Source organism: Aricia agestis, chromosome 17 (assembly GCF_905147365.1).
Source record: "Aricia agestis chromosome 17, ilAriAges1.1, whole genome shotgun sequence".
NCBI lineage: Eukaryota > Metazoa > Arthropoda > Insecta > Lepidoptera > Lycaenidae > Aricia > Aricia agestis.
Window position 1 is genome coordinate 1,707,044 of NC_056422.1, and position 20,952 is coordinate 1,727,995.

The window sequence follows — 20,952 nt, forward strand, 5'->3', positions numbered from 1 at the left end:
ATTAATTTTATTAGAATTACAAACATTGGTTTATAGAAGTCCTAATTTACCCTAAACAGGGTGTAATTTACACAGTACATATTTTAAAGTTCACTGTAAAAGCAGCAGCGTTGAATGAGTACCTTTTTCAATTTTGTAGAGGCAAAATATGATGTTGGCCGTTTGGGAATTCTTGTATACTATAATACCTCAATATGTTTTACAAAAAAAAAAAAAACAAGGTGCCACCTACACAAAACGTATATTAACCTACCTACACAAAAGGTATTAAGTATTCTTACGCTATGGATTCACGGACGAAGAAAATTAGGCATCGATCGACCAAAAATAGCTCGGCCATTCGTAGACCTGCCGAATGCCGATAGGTCATTTAATATGTAAGGAACTTTAATGATTTGCCCCCTTGTTTAAAATTAAATTAAATACCTGGTAAGTACTTTAAGTCTGATTGTATACCCATTTTTTATGTGAACAATAAAGTGTTTATCTATCTATCTATATATCTACCATTTATTTTAGACTGCTTACGGCCATTCCCAATATTTGATCTATCTCTGGTTTTGCCCTACTAGAGATAGGAATAGCTCACAATTGACATAAATTATGTCTAATGTGAGCTATTCCTATCTCTAGTAGGGCAAAACCAGAGATAGATCAAATATTGGGAACGGCCGTTAGTCAGTTTAGTAATACAATCGCCAGTTTCTATAGCGAAGTGAGATGTCAATAACCTGAATGGGATAATAAAATATCATAACTATAGGTCTACCAGAATCTGATGGCAAAAAGTGAAAAATTAAATTGACTCTAGCAAATCCGGGTAATTGGAATAAAACATTTTGATCCTTTTTAGGGTTCCGTACCCAAAGAGTAAAAACGGGACCCTATTACTAAGACTTCGATGTCTGTCCGTCTGTCCGTCTGTCTGTCTCCAGGCTGTAACTCAAGAACGGTAATAGCTTCATAGTTGAATTTTTTACAGATTGTCTAATGTGTATAATTATTATACTATTGCTGCTGTAACAAAAAATACTAAAAATAAAATAAATATTAAGGGGTGGCTCCCATACAACAAAGGTGATTTTTTACTCTTTTGTCAAAATCCTAAGTTAGGTGTGTACTTTAATAATAAAATAAAAAAGTAAGGGGGCTCCCATACAAAAAACACAATTTTTGGTCTAATTTTGCTATATACTGGTACGGAACCCTTCGTGCGCGACACCGACTCGTACTTACCCGATTATTTTTCCTTAAAGCGGCTTATTCTGTGTGTGAAACATGCAAATATAAAAATTTAATCTGCCGTCAAAATTTGCCATTAGATTCTGGTAAACCGTAGACCTATATAACTAACTGTCCAGGCAAATGTTGTTTTGCCATATAAAGTATTTCGCCCATATTATTTTGAAGTCACTAAATAAACTGTATGTCACCATGGCAACGTCCATCGCTATCCCGTCGCACAAACAATGGCCGCCGTCAATCTCGAGTTGTAATAATTTACTATTATTTATTCAACAAATGCACTTATTAATATAAAAAGTAGCCAGTAGCCGATTCTCAGACAATCTATTCTATATTCAGGTTAGGTTAAAAAAATCACATGAGGCCAGCAGGCTCTGAGCTCATCTTACGTTTATTTAAAACAATGTTTTTAAATTAATAAATATCACAGATCACTTTTCTTGTATGGGAAGTACAATTCAAACGTGATTTTTTTGTACAGTTATAGATAGTTTACCGGAGGCCCAATCCCCTACTCTATTCCCTTCCCTACCCTCCCCTATTCCCTTCCCATCCCTATCCTCCCCTATTACCCTATTCCCTCTTAAAAAGGCAGGCAACGCACCTGCAGCTCATTTCATAAAAAAAAAACAAATGTCAAGTTCATTTAACATGTACAGTAGCCTTAATTAGACTGACTAAGCTGAGCTGAAGGTAAGCTCTTCATTGACCACTGAACGGACAGGAAACGATAGAGTTTTCATTAAAATTAATAGTTAAGTATTCAGTTATTTCTATCATCATTTGTAATAATGAAAGGAAAGGTATAATATAATATTATGTATTTTGTCAAAATATTAACTTACAATGAAATGTGAAATTGAAATTAAACTTTACGCTACAATTTGTTCCGTGGAACGTATATAAAGTGACATACATCCTAACTAGGTAGGACTCTTTTTTTATTTAGAACAAAATCTATAAAACGATCTACAGGGTGCAATTAAACCTTCCTGCCAAATTTTTTTCATTAGGAGAGTCCATTTAACCAAAAAAAATTGGGTGTTATTTTTTTCAATTACATCTTTTATCCCATTTAAAATCGTTGCAGAACGGTCATTCGCGGTGCGGGGGAATGAGAGAGGGTAACGCGGGATGAGACGCGCGCGGCGTCACATCACGCGCGGCCGACGCATCGTGTCCATTAATTGTAGTGTTTTTAGGATAACTTTCGGAAGGAATTTCTCAACATATTAGTACTGAGTGACTATAAAAGAAAAAAATCGTGTATTTTTATTTTTAACAAGGATTAATATATCAAAATTTGGCAGGAAGGTTTAATTGCACCCTGTATAAAACGAACGATCGTGGGAATCGTTTTATATTTTATATCGCAGAAACAATATATTTTCATTTGTTATGCGGCAGCCGGGTGCCGCTTGGGAGTTGATGGGTTATTCATTTAAAATAAATTAAATATTTCTCCCAATTTTACTACCTACGTACTATATTTTATGTTAAATTTTGCCAATATAGTGCCTAAGTTGTTAAATGCCAGTCGACGTTACAGAGTAGAAACTAGGCAGAAGACAAACAATGAAATTGGGCAATCATCCAAACAAACTGGATTACAGCAATTCAAGTCGCCAGTCACGATTTCGCTTCTTATAAGGCTTCCTTTGTCGCGTGATCGTGCACAAGCTTAACATTGTAATTTCAATTTTAACATATTCATAATAAAGTCCAAATTAATTTAACGCGAGTAACCCTATTTTAATAAAAATCAATACAAATGTACTACCCTTATATTTCTAATGAAATTGACCTTAAGCATTGACCTTTTGGATATTTGCCAAATATTATTGAGAGTTTCAAAACTTGGAGCATCGACATTTCTCTTTCTTTCTTATATTTGTATATGTATTTATCGTTTCTTGGAATTGCCGACTGTTTCTTATAAATGCTACTAGATAACACCTAAAACTCTGTTGCGCCAAAATTCGCGTTTATCGCACGAGACTCATACATTTTTCGGGATAAAAAGTATCATATGTCCTTTCCCGAGACTCAAAGTATCTCGATACAAAATTTTAGCAAAATCGGCTTAATGGTTTGGGCGTGAAGGGGGAACAGACAGACTGATGCACTTTTGCGTTTATAATATTAGTATGGATATTGGATATGGATAGAAATATCTTTATATTTATTAAAAACTAGCTATTTGACCGAGCTCGGTATTCGATAAAACACGAATAAAACGACATTTTCTAAAAATAATTCCTAGCTAGATCGATTTATCGCCCACGCAACCCCCTATATACTAAATGGAGCCGATTCCAAGATTCCAATTATATATATACAATATACATATACACAAGAATTGCTCGATTAAAGATATGAGATATGATTTGAAAAGAAAAAAACGTTTGAGGAAAATAGTATTTCAAAATATAATTATATTTAAGTTTTGTGTAGGTACACTACATCAAGCCGTTAAAATTTTATCACGCGCAGCACGATAACCTTTTAAAGTAAATTATATCTTACATAGTATATTAATTTGGGGGCTGTTATATATAAAATAGAACAATAAAAATTAAAAAAAAAGGCCTTGTAAGTTGCGGTGGTTAAAAGCTTTTGTGTCGCTAATAATCTAAATTAATATTGTGCTATATAAATGTATGTTTCCGTTTTGTAATGTCTTTAAAGTGGTATAAAAAAATCTATACTGGCAACTTTGTATAAGATTACAGATTACAGGCGCAAAGTTTTGTCATAGTGTTTTCCAACTTTTGCAACATATTATCTGACAAGGACAATCAAATCAAGAAATCTCGTAACGAAAAAACCAAAGACTCCTTATGCGAATTATAATAATTGCATTAGTTGTTAAAAAAATCAATGCAATATCTTTAGTCTTTACCGCGGCAGTCCTCAAGTTCCACACGTATTTTTTTTTGTTTTTGAAATGGAGTTATTAAAATGTTTTATTCAAAATGTTACACACATTTTCATAAATTATCTACATCTAGTGCGACGTTAAAAAGAAAAAAAAAATTTAACACATCAATAAGCAAGTTGAATGGAGCACTAGGCCGGGAATGCGGAGAGCTCCTGCTGCCAAAACGCAATGCGGCTAACTGTTGAGATTACAAAGTCAAATACTTATCACAGAGATGTTATCCCAGTTTACGGCAGCACTCAGACACATTTAATGATGATTAAACATCAATTTAATGAAGAGTCTGACAGATAATGTTTGGGGCTTATGACAAAATCTTCACTTAATTACACTTAAGAAAATTTCAGCAAAATTGGTTCAGCGGTTCGGGCATCAAGTAAGGCTAATATTAAGGATTAAAACAAAGGCACAGAAAATAAGCTTAGCTCATTTTGTACGTACGTAATTTTTTCGATTTGTTGTTTTTGACAGTCAGAAAAAGCAATATCCTAAATCAAGAACGTATTCAACTTTTCTTCTGTGTTTATCTTCCCTGTGATCGATCTGATTGTTTGGCCGGGGACGTTAGCCTGAGGCGCTACGATAATTACCTATACCCGAGAGAATCCAAACATATTTCAACCGCGATTTTATCACCCCCGCGAAAAAACCAGTGCCTGGGGTAATAAGAAGGGGATGCCAAGTCGATAACAGTATGAGAGATATGCTGCTGTATTGTCAATATTTTGCCAATACACGTTCGAATGTTTTTGAGACGATTATCATCATTTTACTTCACTTAGTTTCGAGCTTTTGTTCTTCGCAACATTATAAGTAATATCAATATTTACTTGATATTGTCGTCACTTCATGGTGCCTACTGGCTTAAATAGCCGTTCAATCAAACAGCTAGCCCTTTGACTGAACAACGCCATTCAATCAGACGTCTATGTTTTATATTGAATATTTTAGTCGCTCAAAACGTTCAACACTACAGCTGATTCAAAAGCCGCCGTCTAATTGAAGTAGTTCAGCGCGCACCGCTGCGGCGCTAGGTGCGTTTTATTTACAATATGGCGTCAACTAGCAGGTGTTGTTTTTCGGAAATAAAGTAGTTAATAAAAGTTACAAGTGTTATTAAAGAGACAAAAATTGTGAAGGCACATACGAGTGAATCAAAATTTCAGCAAATATTCGAGGAGAAAATACGGGATTATGAAATGGATGGACGCAGCCCCCCCCCCCCCCACCGCCGAAAGGGGGGTCAGGGGGCACAGCCCCCCGTCAAAATAAAAACAAACACAATCCAGAAAGTCCAAAAGTTGGTTAGGTTAGAACTTAGACCACAACGCAGAGGGAGCCGAGCGAGCGTAGCGAGCGTGCTGCGGTAGCAGCCGGCGACCGTTGGCAAAGAAAAGGGGGGTCCCCCCCCCCCCCCCCCGCCAAAACAAAAACAAACACAATCCAGAAAGTCCAAAAGTAGGATAGGTTAGAACTGTGACTGTGCTGCGGCAGCAGCCGGCGACCGTCACAAAACACGCCTCAGAATTTTTTATTTTTACTTATTGCATTCAACTTTTGATCACCCCTTAAACATAATCCGAGAATAATCTTTCAATAAAATACAAAAAGTTTTCCTATTCTCCCAAATTACATATAACGCTAATGGTCGCCGTAGTAAATTTGCCATTAAACCAGTTGGCTAAGCGTCGTCTAGCTGTAGTGTTGAACGTTGTAGTCAACAAGTCGGCTAAACGACGTATAGCCGTGTGATTGAATGGCGTTGTTCAGTCAAAGGGCTAGCTGTTTGATTGAACGGCTATTTAAACCAGTCGGCTGCGACACCTATATTTGCTTATCACCTAGGAACCGTACATTATTATGGGATAAAAACTATCATATTATATTCTTACTAGAGATAGTAGCTCTATACCAAAATTCAACACGATCGTTTGAGTGTAAAGAGATAACAAACAGACAAACACGCAATTATAATAATTAGTATTAATAGGATAGACATTTTATATACACTTACTGTTAAAATACCTATAAAATGTTATCATGATAATGTAATTTTGAATAAAAGGAATTCTGTTTTACCATGTACAATGTACTATTAGAGAAGTTGATTCCTATGCAAATCGAGGACCTAAGTAGTTTGGTTGCTATACGTCAAACCCAGCTGATAGATCACAATTAACATTGAATTGACATATTCGACCAAATAACGTTGGTCTGTCAATTGCATAGGAATCAACTTCCCGATGGTACATACTTTAACCCATGGAATTAATATGTACTAGTTGTACGTAGTACATATTAATTCCATGCTTTAACCTAAATTGATTATAAAATGTGGAGCATAAAATTCATTCGTCACATCGTGCCTTTATTGAAATAGTAATAACAAAATATTATAGCCATGCTTAATAAACAGAGTGAAGCGTTCAATTTGGATGTATTAATTTATTATCAATTTCTTAAGGTGGGTTGCACCAACTTACTAACTTTAACTTTATGTCAAATGAAATGTCAAATCCCTAGAAAAATTCCATTAATGGATGCCGTTTATTGAAACAGAAAAACAAAACATTGTATATTACCTAGGTACAATTATATATGAGCAAGTTTCTAATTAAGTATATATAAGTAAGAATTTAATACCTCGATCGTGGGAATCGCAGACACAATATAGTTCCAATTGTTATGCGACAGCCGGGTGCCGCTTGGGGATTGATAGGCAAATCGCAAATTCTACTGCAAAGATACTATAAAAACAAATCACTTGCTATTAAAATACACCATGTACCTTCCAAACCATTCACGCCAATACTGTCTGCTTCCAGGACGTGGCGTTCATCAACCCGGCGAACGTGGTGTTCGTGTACATGCTGGTGCGGGAGCTGGTAGACGCCGACATAGCGCGACCGCAGCAGCTGCAGGCCGTCGTGCTCACCGCCCTCTACCTCTCCTACTCATACATGGGGAACGAGATCTCCTACCCCTTAAAACCCTTTCTCGTCGAAGACTCCAAGGACAAGTTCTGGGACCGATGCCTCCTAATTGTCGACCGGCTGTCCTTCAACATGCTGAGGATCAACTCCGAGCCGGGGTTCTTCACGGAGGTGTTCACGGAGCTGAAGGCGTGTGGCGAGGGCGCGCTGGCTCCGCCTCCGCCCGCCCCCGCGCCGCCCCCGCCCCCCGCCTGACGGTCGGACGTGGCCGTGCTCCGTTTGGCGCTGGCCGACCGCCCTAGCCGCGTCTGATGCCGGCTCACCACCCTTGGTCAATCGTTGGTGTGGACGACCGACCAGCCTCTGGGTGAAAGGCGATAACGAAGTTAGAAAGATGAGTACCGAGTAGACAGTGGAATTTGTCAATCCGAGTTTACCGAGGACTAACCGCGTTTAGCGACGAGTTAATCTGGTCGCTAAACGTGGTTAGTCCTGATCGCGTTGAGAGTTTTCGACATTTAATTTGCCGCTAGGTGGCAGACCCCAACACAAATCGTCGTCTGGTTTGGTTCAATGAAAAATTCTTATTAGCAGTTTTTGCGTTTTCAAAAACTGTTAATAAGAATTTTCCGATACTTATCTACCTACCACCTGCCACCAGGCGGAGTCACGGAAGACTATTGCTACACAATATTTCGTGTCTAAACAGTTATAATGAACACTCAATACTCGAACTCGAATTTAAAAACCCTTGCTAATCGCAGTTTTGTGATTCACCTAATGTAAAATTAAGTTCTGCCACGTATGCGATCTCCACTCTACGAATTCTTTAACTTGAAACTATTTCTAACTTCGTTACCGTATCGATGTAAGTAGTTTAAATCGATGTAAGCTCCCACAGGGGGTTAGGTTCATGCGGATGTAAGCGAGGGCGCAAACGAAAAAGTCTATTGAAGATAGACTATTCAATTAATTTTAGTGCCTATAGGAAATTTGTTTGCACGATGACCAAGGCTTGTACTCAACCAATTTTCTAAAATGCCAATGATTCCATCGAAGTGACGTAAGATTGCAGATTGCTAAGAAACAGGCCATCTAGCGACAGTCTGGACGAAACATCATGCTTTCTCCTTTATAAATACGTAAAACGAGAGAGATAACATAATATTTTAACCTTGATCATGTTAAACCCAGACTGGAGCTAGTGGGCCTTAACTAAGGCCAAGAATATTTGGCTATTTCACTCTGGACTTTAAAATAAAGATGCATGAGTTAGATGTCTCACCTTTAAATACAGTGATACCACCGAGTTTGTGATTAAAAATACTCGTTTTTTGCTTTTTCTTCAAAACGCTTAATTGCAAGTCTCCGTAATAAGAGTTTTTTTTTGTACTCATTTTATTATTTACGTACCTAGGAAAATTGACGATTCAGAAATGCTAAGATTTTGTTTAAAAAGATAACAGAAGTGTCTTATTAACTCGTGTAAGGGTAAGGCCATGCACTGCCGTAACGTGCGGCAAATACGCAGCGACGTCGTCCGTTTTACAGTCCATTATTCGAACGCATAATTTGATGGTTTGGATGTAGAGACGTTGAGAAATTAATGAAATATGGACTAAAATAATTTAATTAACTCTAATTTCACAAAAACTTTCCAAGTTTCAAGTTTGAACACGTTTTACAAACTTTTCGAATCTAAGGCCTCGTACAGAAGCGGTCGCCTTTACCAGCAACAATGGATGTAAAAAATCAAAATGTCAATCGCAGGTAACTAAACATGGCCGTCCGCTAAATGTGTTGAGGTCCTACACCCTATTAGATTGAAACTACAACACTTCGGATAGATCACATTTGTTAATGTGTAGTAGGTAATTGTCTGGTAATGTTAATTTCGTGCTGCCGACTCTGTGGAGTCTTATTAGTCCAATAGCAGCGGTTAGATAGTAAGATTCGTCAGTAGAAGGTATTGCCATATAGTTAGATGTTATAGAGGGGCGGGGGGCTGCAATATAGTGATAGGATACTCCGGATAATCCTTCTGAAATGTGTACGTAACATGACCGGCTCAACGGAGTGACTAAGGGAATAAATTATATAAAATAAAGTTAGGAAAAATTTTGCGAAATAACTAAGCGTTTTGTACAGTTATAACGATTAAAATAATGTAAGTCTTAATCTAGTCTAGACAAATGGTTGGCGAGTATTTAATACTGTGGTAGCACTCGGTAGGGCTAGTCGAGATTAGGTTTAAAATACTCAGATGGCTTGTCCAAGATTGTTTTAAATTACAACTCTTAAGCTTAAATGTTCGGCTTTAGTGTAAGATTATTTTATTGTACCACAATGATTGTTAATAGTTAAGAACCTATGTTTCGTAGACCAAAGCATGTTACATTTATAAACGCCAAATTCACCACGTAATAATAATATGTGCGACTGCACTGCAGCGGAGCAACACGACGGCAAAGTATTTTCGTCTATGAAATGTTATAACCTAACTGCTAAACCACAATACGCAGCAGCGAAATTACGCAACACTGCAGTACTATGAAATATAAAGTGTCACGTCGCTCCGATGCAATGCAGTTACTCCTAGTGCGGTTTTAGCGACGCTTGTGTGCGAAGGACCTTATTTACAGCCGCAGTCGGAGGCATTTTGTGATTACTATAATTAACTTTGATTTAACAAAGAGTTTGACAGAATATTATGTGTGGAGTTAATGTCATATTCTTCGTTTGATTAAAGTTTAGTAGTCATTAAATTTTTCTGAGTGCGTAAGACACCGAGTGTCATAATAGGTTGGGGAAAAAGTCTTTTCGCATTATAGTATATGTATGAACTTGTCATAAAATCTCTTGGACTTATTTTGGTATCATTATAAAGTTTAAATTTTACAGAAGACAATTCCAAATTCAAATTAGCTAAACGTGAGATTTTCATTTGTTTTTCTTATTGATAAATGAGTGATTCTAATGAAGAAATTCGATACATTTTAAAATTTTATTACAACAAAGGCAAAAATGCAACACAAGCCGCGAAAAAATTCGTGATGTTTATGGATCTAATGTGTGAGTAGCGCAAATTTAGTTTAAGCGTTTTCAATCTGGAAATTTTGATATCAAAGATGCACGTCGCTCTGGTCGCCCTGTTACGGACAAAACTGATGCCATTTTTGAAAAAGTGGAGCAAGATCGGCATATTAGTAGTTACGATGTAGCTGAAGAACTGGGGATTGACCACAAACCGGTTTTGGCGCATTTGAAAAACGCTGGGTACACAAAAAAGCTCGATATTTGGGTGGCTCATGAGCTCACTGAAAGAAACCTAATCAACCGTGTACTCATTTGTGATTCTTTTTCTCTTATCTTATGACTCTTTCATCAGAAGCCCCAAAATTTTTATAGCAATGGGATGATGTGACCAACAAGATGGCAAAAAGTTATCGAACAAAATGGAACCTACATAGATACTTTAGTCAATTGTAAATAAACTTTATAAAAAACCTATTGAATTTTTATATAAAATGCGAAGAAACTTTTTCCCCAACCTAATAGTTGGGTTTAAAAGAGATGAAAAGGTTTTGTGGTGTGATTGTCATTTGTCAGTAGTCATTAACAATAGAATCTCTATTCACTCACTGTTTGGATAACTGTGATGTTAAGTAAATAGGTTTGTTCGTTATGTTTTGTTGTATTTGTTTTATCGTGTTACCAATAATTCTAGTCACTTAATATATTTGGTCAGATTACACTATTATATTGCTATAATTCAAGTTTCGAACTGCACCAAGCGACGCCGCGTATGAAATATAGCGACGCAATGCGTTTCGTTTTAGTGTGAAATGACCTTAATGCTGTGTAATACGACTTCGAGAAATATCTTTAAAAATGTCTTTAATGTACCGTTTACTTTAAAATAATGTCCAAAAACAAATCCTATTACTTCGAATTAACTACCTAAGTAATAAGGTTTTTGTTTATTTAAAAAATTAAGACCATTAAACTAAGTATTTATTAATTTATGTTAATGTTATGTTCAAGTGTTCATTGACGGCCACTTCCCATCAGGTGGTCAGTTAACTCGTTTATCATTGCAGTTACATTCCAATATTCCGTCACATAAGTTTGTAATAGGTAAATAATAAATATAGTGCGAGTTTTTGTATAACTATTTTATGGTGATCTATTATATAATTTAACGATAATTTTAAGTCTAGTCTAGTCAAGTCGGTTCTCAAGTGCTGGTTTAGTTATTCAATATTGATTATTGTGGTACAAATACCACTTTCAAGGAATGAAGCTACTGAATTTCTGGCTTTGTGTTGTCAGTTTGTAATTTGCTTTTGCCACATCCTAAGGCCTAGCCCTAGCCCTAGCCCTAGTCTAAGTCCTAGGAAAGAAAAGTCAGTTTTTAAGTTATACTTAAAATGTTAGTTACCAAAACTCGCACTATCAAATAAACTTAATTGGTGTGCAAGTGTGAGTGTTTAGGTCTAGCACACGTGGGGCGTTTTGAACGCGTTTGTTACCGTGTGAAACGTCCTTATCTGCGCTAAGTACGTGTCTGTAACATTAATGTAACCAACTCACGTTTGTTAATTATACTACTGTAAATATATCTTATTATTAAAAACGTTTCGTATAATATTTCTAAAGTGTTTGATTTTGATTATTTTGTGTAGAAGAGGTAGAAATACTTTTTGCGAAAATTAAGTAAAAAAATCGGCCAAGTGCTAGTCAGTCTCGCGCACGAAGGGTTCCGTTCCAAAGAGCAAAAGCCAAAATTGTGTTTTTTGTATCGGAGCCCCCCTTAATTTTTTATTTTATTTTAATATTATTATTAAATATTATAGTACACATAAGTCTATCTGAACACTTTGAGAAAAATTCAAGTACCTACCCATTACCTACCTGTTGCCATTATTGATATAGATCTATACAGCAAAAACGGCCAAAAAATCACGATTGTTGTATGGGGCTCCCATACAACAACCCTTAAATATTTATTTTGTTTTCAGTATTTATAATTTTATTTTGTTTTTAGTAAGTATAATATTTTGTTATTATAACGGCAACAGATATACATAATAATCTGTGAAAATTTCAACTCTCTATCTATTACCCTTCTTGAGTTACAGCCTGGAGACAGACAGACAGAAAGACGGACAGACGGACAGACCACGAAGTCTTATTAGTAATAGGGTCCTGTTTTTACCCTTTGGGTACGGAACCCTAAAAAGGTATTCTTAGCAACACGCAATATTTTTCAACTAGCAAAGTATACCAGTTAATATAAAACGACACCTTGAAGTTCAAACAATCCAAGGTGGTAAGTGGTGTATTGTTACTTGTTGACAAAACGAAGAAAATGCTTTGCGACTGTTCGTCTTGTGCGATCGCGAGTGATTGCCAAAGTAGTGTGTGGTTGAAAATGTTCTAACCACAGTCCACGCAGATGAGAGGCTATTACACTGCTGCAGAGTGACACATCGATTCACTACAGCCTAGTGCCTCTTCTTAAGGCACATAGCACACAATATTAATTATAAGTAGACATCGGATTATATGCATTTGCATATTTGCATATAATGGCACTTTTTAAACGATAGAGCATATTTTGGCAATTTTTCCTGGATTTGATGAGACTATAAAAATTGCGCTTTTATTAATGGCACCACCGGAAAACTCTTAAAAAAATAATTCATTTAATAAAAAGTGACTTTTGATTGTGCATATTTTGTGCATATTTCGGCTATTTTTCTTGCATATTTGCATGCATATTTCGGCACTTTGATCGTGCATAATATAATCCGATGTCTAATTATAAGTATTTATATAATATTCCCCACACCGGTTTCGGTGACGGTGGCCAGTTTCATTGCAACCAGGCCTGTTACGCAGGAGTCATTTTACAGTGCCCAAGTATGTGCGCAGTACACAAGAGCACTTCTCTTACTTTCACTCTCATAACCCAGTGGTGCGGAAGACCGACACGACTGGCGAGAGATCAGGCGCAGGACCGACTTTTTACATGCTCATCCTACGCATGGATCATCTTACTTGTCAGACTGTCAGGTGATCAGCCTGCATCGTCATAGCCAAACTTGGAAATAATATGTTTCCAACGCGGGAATCGAACCCACGACCTCCAAGTCAAGAGCCACGCTCTAAACCACTAGACCACGGAAGCGTTAATTCTTCTTAATAAGTATATGAACTTGGAAATCAACACCGTATAGCTTCTCCATGGACCAGGGTCCAAGCGTCAACACGTAATGTTGGTAGAATATTAACCATTAAAATAATATTCGATATCTCATGTTGTGCACAAGTGTGGGCAAGTGAATATAACTTCAAGAAACGTGCCATTTTGTGTTCCCTCCAAAACTCCATCGAAAGTAAAGGAAGTAAAGGGACACCCAATATCATGGGTCATGTTGACGTCCCTACACTGTATCCCTAGTACTAAGTATCTTATCTAGTACTTTTATCGAAAATCTAGTACTTTCATAGAAAACTTATAAAAGATATTATGAGCGATTCTTTCACAGAAGACGTAATAAATCGATTTGCCGAAGACCCTCGACAATTACTTTTAAAATAGACAATGCATTTAATATCATATTATTATATTAAATTTTGTAAACTTTTCACGAATTTTTTTTTCCCGCCATATTTTACTTGACACTGGCCATGGTTAAAAAGCCGAGCGCCATATTAAGAAAAAAAAAATGACAGCTGTCAACTGTCACTGTCAATTATTGTTAAATTTCAGTTTGCCGGCGGGTGCGGGGCGCCTTTTTAGAAAATAAATTCTTTTGCTACATAATACATTACAATAATAAATTCCAAATACTTAAAAACCGAAACTTATTAATTATGTTGCTAATAACTTTAATCACAAAGTAGTTCCATTGAGGCAAACTTTCAAAATATTAAATGTTTACTGTATTGTTTGTGTCTGGTGTTTACAATAATTTGTTTTCATATTTTTATTCGGCCCTTTAGAATTAAACTTTCGAAATGGCTGATTTTCCTGATCCTGATGAAGAATATGAGCTCATGTATTCAACAGAATATGAGATGCTTCGTGAAATGGACGAGCAAAACCCAGGTAATTATTTGAACACACAATGGCCAGTTTTCAGTCAATATTTGTTTTATGTGTAACAGCATTTATACTATTTGAATTGTTTAACCGTAGTCATGTTTTAATTTTCAGAACAAAATCCTGTTAAAAAAAAAGTTTTACCAGCTAAAAGGAGCTTAGACTTCTCAAGCCCTGTGTCTGCTAAGAAAAACGACATTATCAATGAAACCATTAAAAGTCAAGTCATAAACAACAATCACGAAATAAGTCTTACTCCGAGCTTACAAGCTATGGAGGATGTTTCCGACAACACATCAAACAAGAGAACAGCGGAGGATTTGTTCGGAGACATTGATGATATAGACTTTAATACAATAGAACAACCAAGCAAGAAGCAGAAGACTGATGAAGAAAAAGATTTAGAGCTAATAGAGCGGATCATAGCAAATAGGCAGATGAGACAAATGTTAATGGAACCATCCAGTAAATTAATTGTAAATAAACAGAATTATAATGTTAAAGACAACATATCTTTAGATATACCAAGGTAATTTGTAAATTCATACTTACTCCTATATTTGCAATTTTAGCACAAAAAAGAGGTGGTATTGTTGTATGGATATTGTTAGTATGGTAGGTGAAGTAGTAATAATAGTAAAACATTTTACCATGTTGTACTGCAGCCTTTCCCAAAGTGGGCGCTATCACCCCCTTGTGGGCGCTGAAGGTCTAAAGGTGTAGGACCCAGAATTTTTTTTTTCTCAAAGTAGATAAAATAAGTTTAAGGTGTTGTAGTGGATAACTTTTTGGTAACATATACCATTTTAAACCTTACCACTGAAGGGTGAGCTCAAAAACTAAACTGGACTTTTACAAAACTACTTTAACCATAGAGTTGTCTTTTATTAGTAGACTACTTTAATGATATGATTTAGAAGTTAAATATTTTTTGGGTTCCAGTTGGGCTTTCTATCCTGTAACACAATCCAGTGGTGAGCGTATGTATGTGAAATTCCTGTCAGAAGAGACTTTTGAAGAATCCATAGATGCAGTCACAGAGAAACTAACACTTCATGACACATATGCTAGTGTCTGGGAAGAAGCCAGAAAGATTGTAAGTTTATTGTTTATTTTTACATACTTACAAAAAAGGCATAGTGTAGTTTCGATCTTAGAGATACTGAAAAATACATTTTGTATGTGTATGTATGTTGGTTCCTTATCCTAAACTGCTGAGAAAATTTTAATGATTATTGTAGTAGTAGAAGTTGTATTATTGTTCAATATTATAATTGTTCAAAAATTTATTCAAACGCAAGAAGGAGGTTGAAATGTTACAAATTAAAACACAGTACAAATATTCAGTAAAATTTCACTAGATGGTTTTTAGAAACTAATCATCATGTGTAAACCATATTTTAATCATTATTGGGTTATAATTTATTATAAAATTACAGTTAGAAACGAAAGAGCAAGAGGAGTCGGTGCAAGCGACTCAACAGGAGCTGCTCGACATCAGTGTGTCAGTGAACGCGGAGCTGTGGGTGGACAAGTACCGACCACAGTCATACGTAGATCTACTGTCTGAAGAACCAGTGAATAGAGCACTGTTGCATTGGCTGCATTTGTGGGACAAGGTTGGTTAATGTAGCTCTCCGCCAACATCAGTTCACCACATCTGCTTATAATCCATGGATTGATCGCAGATAATACTAAGAAGAAAAAAAAATTTAGCTCTCAACTGTAAGTTGTGTAAGGCCGTATTTAGATGATAAAACTACAAAACATATTTTTATAAAATGTCAAACCATCATGGCCACCTTTTCTGATTTTTATTGGTATATGAGAATACAATTTTGCTGTTTAATTGGATCAAGACTAGATTAAAACTGTATAAACTACAAGGTGTAACAAAACTAAGTGATAATACTTTAGGGTGTGTACGTGTTCCTTGTTGTTGTAGTTCACTATGAAAGTGATAGCGCTCAAAGACCAACAATTTTTTTCACTTTTGTATGGGCAAGTGCCCCAGCGTCACGAGTTTCTCCATGCAAAGGTGTAAAAAAAACTTGGGTCTTTCAGCGCTGCTACTTTCACAGTGAACAAGGGACACATACATATTTTAAAGTACTGACTCTTTGTTTAAAATATTTCAAATTCGGCTGAAATGCAAATAACTAGTACTACTTACATTCAACTTTAACTTTTCAACACCCAAGCAGTCGAATCTGACCGCGATAACAATGGAATAACAATAGATTTCCGCAATGGAGGGTTTTTTTTTTTTTTTTTTTTTTTTTTATATATGAACACTGTTACTTGGCGATCTGTGTTACACAATAAGCCATTTTTATGAAGGGGGTTTGAATTATTTGGCTTTTGATAGCAGAGAAAGCTTAGTTATAAGCTTTTACTCCTATGATGGGTCGCTTTAGTTGTTATTGGCCAAATCTAAGGTTTAGTGTCGGTACACTATGTCTGCTCAGTCTGGAGTGTGTGACACTGCCTGTGCCAGCAAGTCTTGATGCCAGTATGTTAGTGTGTTTTGCTATTCTTTCTTGATAGACCTTGCTGTATTTTGAGATCTCTTCCTTAACCGTGCTCATTTCAAGGTCTTTGTAAATGTACTTATTAGAAAGATAGTATGGTATTCTCAGCATTGTTCTTAGCGCTTTACTCTGGAAACGTTCCAGAATCTCTATGTTGCTGATGCTGGCAGTACCCCATAACTGAATGCCATATGCCCAGATAGGTTTAAGGATGGCTTTGTAAACTGATATTTTGCATTCTGTTGAAAGTCTAGCTTTTGGACCTATGAGCCAGTACATAGATCTGAGTTTTGTGTCAAGTTGTTTCCTTTTTGTCCAGATATGTTTTCTCCATGTAAGCCTGCGGTCTAAATGCATGCCCAGGTATTTTGCATCTTCGGCCTGAACAATATCCCTATTGTGTAATTTAATTGGAGGACATGTTTGCTTTCTTAGAGTAAAGGTTACGTGGACCGACTTGTCCTGGTTTGCCTGGATACGCCAGTCATCGAGCCAGGTTTCTACTTGACTGACGTGTTCTTGTAGTTTGGCTGATGCTATGGTGGGGTTTTCATGCACAGAGAGGAAGGCTGTGTCGTCGGCATATGTAGCCGTTGTTGTATCGTCTCTAGTTGGCAGGTCTGCTGTGAAGATGAGATAAAGCACTGGACCGAGTATGCTTCCTTGCGGGACTCCTGACAATATTTCGCATAGTGCCGAAGTCTCATCACCGATTTTTACCTCGAAACATCTGCCACTTAGGTATGACTTGAGTATTAGGAAGAAGCAGTGCGGTAATAACTTTTTTAGTTTGAAGAGTAGCCCCTCGTGCCATACTTTATCGAATGCCTGACTGATGTCAAGAAAGACAGCAGAGCAATACTTTTTGCTTTCTAGCGATCGGCTTATGGCGTCTGTGAGTCGGTGGATTTGTTCTATCGTTCCATGTTGTTGCCTAAATCCGAACTGGTGGTGGGGGATAACGTGTGGTAAATGTTGAAGCATCCGGTTTAGCAGGATTTTTTCCATTAGTTTGCCTAGTAAAGATAGCAGACTTATCGGTCTATAGGACTTGACTTCATTTAATGGTTTGCCAGGTTTTGGGACCATAATGATCTGGGCAATTTTCCATTGAGCAGGAAAGAACTCGAGTCGTAAACAGGCGTTAATTATAGCAGTAATAAAAATTACACCTTTTTTAGGCAGTTGTTTCAGCAATTTTGCATCAATCTGGTCAAACCCTGGTGCTTTACCGATTTTTAACCTTAAGATTTCTTTCCAAATTTCTTTCGGGCTTGCACTTTTAATTGGTGGGCACATTTGGAGTGGCGCATCAAGATATTCTTGGATTATTTGGTCATGAGCTGGGTTTCTACTTGGTAATGGCTTGAACACTGATGCAAGATGTTCCATGTAGACTTGAGCCTTGGCAGAGTTAGTCCTTGCCCAGTTACCAGATGAGTCTTTAATAGGTGGAATGTGAGCTGTAGGCCTTTTCAGTATTTTAGTGATCTTCCAAAGTGAGTGGTTTGTGTCCTTGTAAGGTGTTAGGTTAGCTAGTTGGTTTTGCAATTGTTCATCTTCCGCGTCTGAGAGCAGACGTTTCAATTCCTCAGAGGCTTTGTTAAAAGCTTTTTTATCACAGGGATACTTTGTGCGATGCCATACTTTACGAAGATGCCTTCTTTCACTTACTTTTTGTTTGATAGCTTTAGAAAACCGGATATCTTTGGAAAAGTTTAGCTTTGGCGTTATTATGGGCGTCGACTCATTAGCTGCTTCATGAATTAATTTTACAAAGTCTTCAATAGCTTCTTCAACAAGATCTACACTGTTAAGCGGCGTTTTCAAGTTTATGCCTTCTGTGATTTTTTCTTTATACTTAACCCAGTCGGTTTTAGGATTATACAGTCTATTTGGAGTTTCTTTTAATAAAGGCTTGTGATAAAGGTTAAGTATAACCGGTGTGTGGTCAGAGGATAAGTCTGTACATTCCTCTAGTTTTATTTGACTCTGTTGGATATTTTTCATTATAAAAAAGTCCAATAAGTCTGGTACCTTTTGTGTATCTGTGGGCCAATATGTTGGGATGCCATGTGAGGCACAACGAAGATTTAAATCGTTTACAGCAGAAAACAGTTGGCGACCTCGTGGCAAAGTTAACCTGGATCCCCAGAACACATGTTTAGCATTCCAGTCTCCTCCACATATGTATCTGGTTCCTAATGTTTTAAAGTATGTTTTAAAGTCGTCACTGCATATAGTATGCCTAGGTGGGCAATATATTGCAGACACTGTAATATCAAAGTTTTTGCCTTGGATGCAAACAGATGTGGCTTGTATCTTTTCTGTTTTATATTGCTCAAGTGGATAGTGTTTTATGTTGTTTTTTATGATTATTGCAGTTCCACCGTGTGAATTGCCAGATGGGTGATCTGTTGTGTACACTTCGTAGTTTTTAATACTAAAGTGTGTTTTGTGCGTAAATCGTGTTTCAGAAATAAGGGCGACATCAACTTTTTCTGTTTTGAGAAAATGGTCCAGTTCTTGGCGTCGTTCGTTTAACCCGTTGGCGTTCCAGGTAATAATCCTCAGGTTTATGGATTTTTCACAAGGCTTGTGACTAAGTGAATCATACGATCCATCATGTTGTCTAACATAATGCTCATTATGTTTTGGAATTTCTCAAACATCACATTTAAGAGTTCCGTAATGTTGTTTGGGTCCCTGATTTCCATATTAGTGTTATGTATATTTTTATGTCTATTTTTGGTGATATTTGCATAAGTATCTTTCGAATCGTGTTTGGAGTAATAGTTTTGTTTATTGTACATATTGTGTCTTATTGCTGATTTGTTATTATTAATTTTATCTTTAGTGTCATTATCTATATTTTGATCATTCTTAATTTTCAATTGGCTTGTCTTGTTCATCTTGTTTTTATTAAGCAGAAGTTCCTTGTATTGTTTGTATTTCGTGCATCCTTTATAGCTTGCGGGATGTTTTTCTTCACAATTTGCACATGTCGCATCCGTATCTGGTCTTTTCAGGCAACTAGCAGTAGGGTGTTCTTCGCCACATTTCACACATCTGAAGGGTCTGTTGCATTGGTTTTTCGCATGACCGAATCTTTGACATCTCTTGCACTGAAGGACCTCGAACTTTTTGTATGGTGCTTCAAATGAGACTTTTGTATAATTTAGTTTATTAATTTTAAATATTTCTTTGTTATTATGTTTTGGTTCTAAGTCTATGTAGAATAGAGATAGTGGTTGTTTTGTGGTTTTGTGCCTTATGTTTGTTATATTCCTAACTTCATGTCCAAGCTCTAACAGTTCTTGTTTAATTACATCTGTATCTTCTGATTCATGGAGACCACGTAAAACTACTCGGTAGGCTCTCTCACTCTTTAATCTGTAAGTATAGTGGCTTACATCTTTAGCAATAAATGCTGCTCTTATGTTTTTATATGTGTCTATGTCTGCTGGCATAATCTTAACAATATGTCCAGATCGTAGCGTATGCAATGTGTATTTATTTTGTTCTAAGACGATTGTACATAGTAGTTCTTTAAGTTTTTTAATGTCCAAAACTCCTGTCACAAATATAGGTTCTGGTTTAGGTGGTTTAAATTGTTTCTGTTCAGCTGCTGGTTCTACATTTGTGGCTGTTTCGAGAATTTGGAAGCTGTTTTGTGTTGGTACCGTGTAAATAGTTTTGGTCACCTTATTGATTTTATTACTTTGTTCTGGACTTGCCTCTGCTTTTCTTTTAGTAGGTGCCTGATCATTTTGCCATGCGTTTTTACCTGTTTTTTCTCTGTAACTAGTAGTTGGTGTAAGTGTTGTTGCATCTTTTGCTGTCATGTCATCTATTATAATTATGTCATCAGCTGAGCCTTCTGCCATTTGAGGCAGATTTATTGAGGTGCTTGTATCTTTGCTGCCAAGAGAGTGGCTTCTGTGTCTAATGTTTTTGAAGAGGCTGGGATGAATAATTTGTTGTGTCATCTTCTTACTCTGGTGTTGCGTTGTTGTTTTATCCTCTTGGGATATCGACTCCTCTCTACTTTCTTCCTGCTGCAGTTCCTCACGCGGTAGCAAAATTTTGCCCCCCCCAGATACGATGGGGCTGCCTGAGTTTCCCTGTGGGCTTTTCTCAGGGAAGGATTCTCCAGCTTGGCTGGTACCTTCCTGGGGTAATTTGTTTTTA

General features: G+C 36.7%; 2 protein-coding genes across 3 annotated transcripts in view; both read left to right on the forward strand.

The window, feature by feature from the left end:
• LOC121735322 (cyclin-dependent kinase 5 activator 1) overlaps nt 1–8,465 on the forward strand; it is a 39,475-nt gene extending 31,010 nt beyond the window's left edge. Inside the window, exon 2 of the mRNA XM_042126110.1 lies at nt 7,012–8,465. Coding sequence (XP_041982044.1) covers nt 7,012–7,374 — 363 coding nt within the window. The 3' untranslated portion in view covers nt 7,375–8,465. The remainder of the gene's footprint in view (nt 1–7,011) is intronic.
• Nucleotides 6,555–20,952, forward strand: part of LOC121735319 (chromosome transmission fidelity protein 18 homolog) — a 63,533-nt gene continuing 49,135 nt past the window's right edge. The window contains exons 1-5 of one of the 2 annotated variants that reach the window (XM_042126102.1): nt 6,555–6,565; nt 14,131–14,236; nt 14,345–14,759; nt 15,173–15,326; nt 15,670–15,849. In XM_042126102.1, coding sequence (XP_041982036.1) covers nt 14,146–14,236; nt 14,345–14,759; nt 15,173–15,326; nt 15,670–15,849 — 840 coding nt within the window. In that variant the 5' untranslated portion in view covers nt 6,555–6,565; nt 14,131–14,145. Of the gene's footprint in view, nt 6,566–13,919; nt 14,237–14,344; nt 14,760–15,172; nt 15,327–15,669; nt 15,850–20,952 lie in introns of those variants that run through there. The other variant, XM_042126101.1, reaches the window with a different exon arrangement.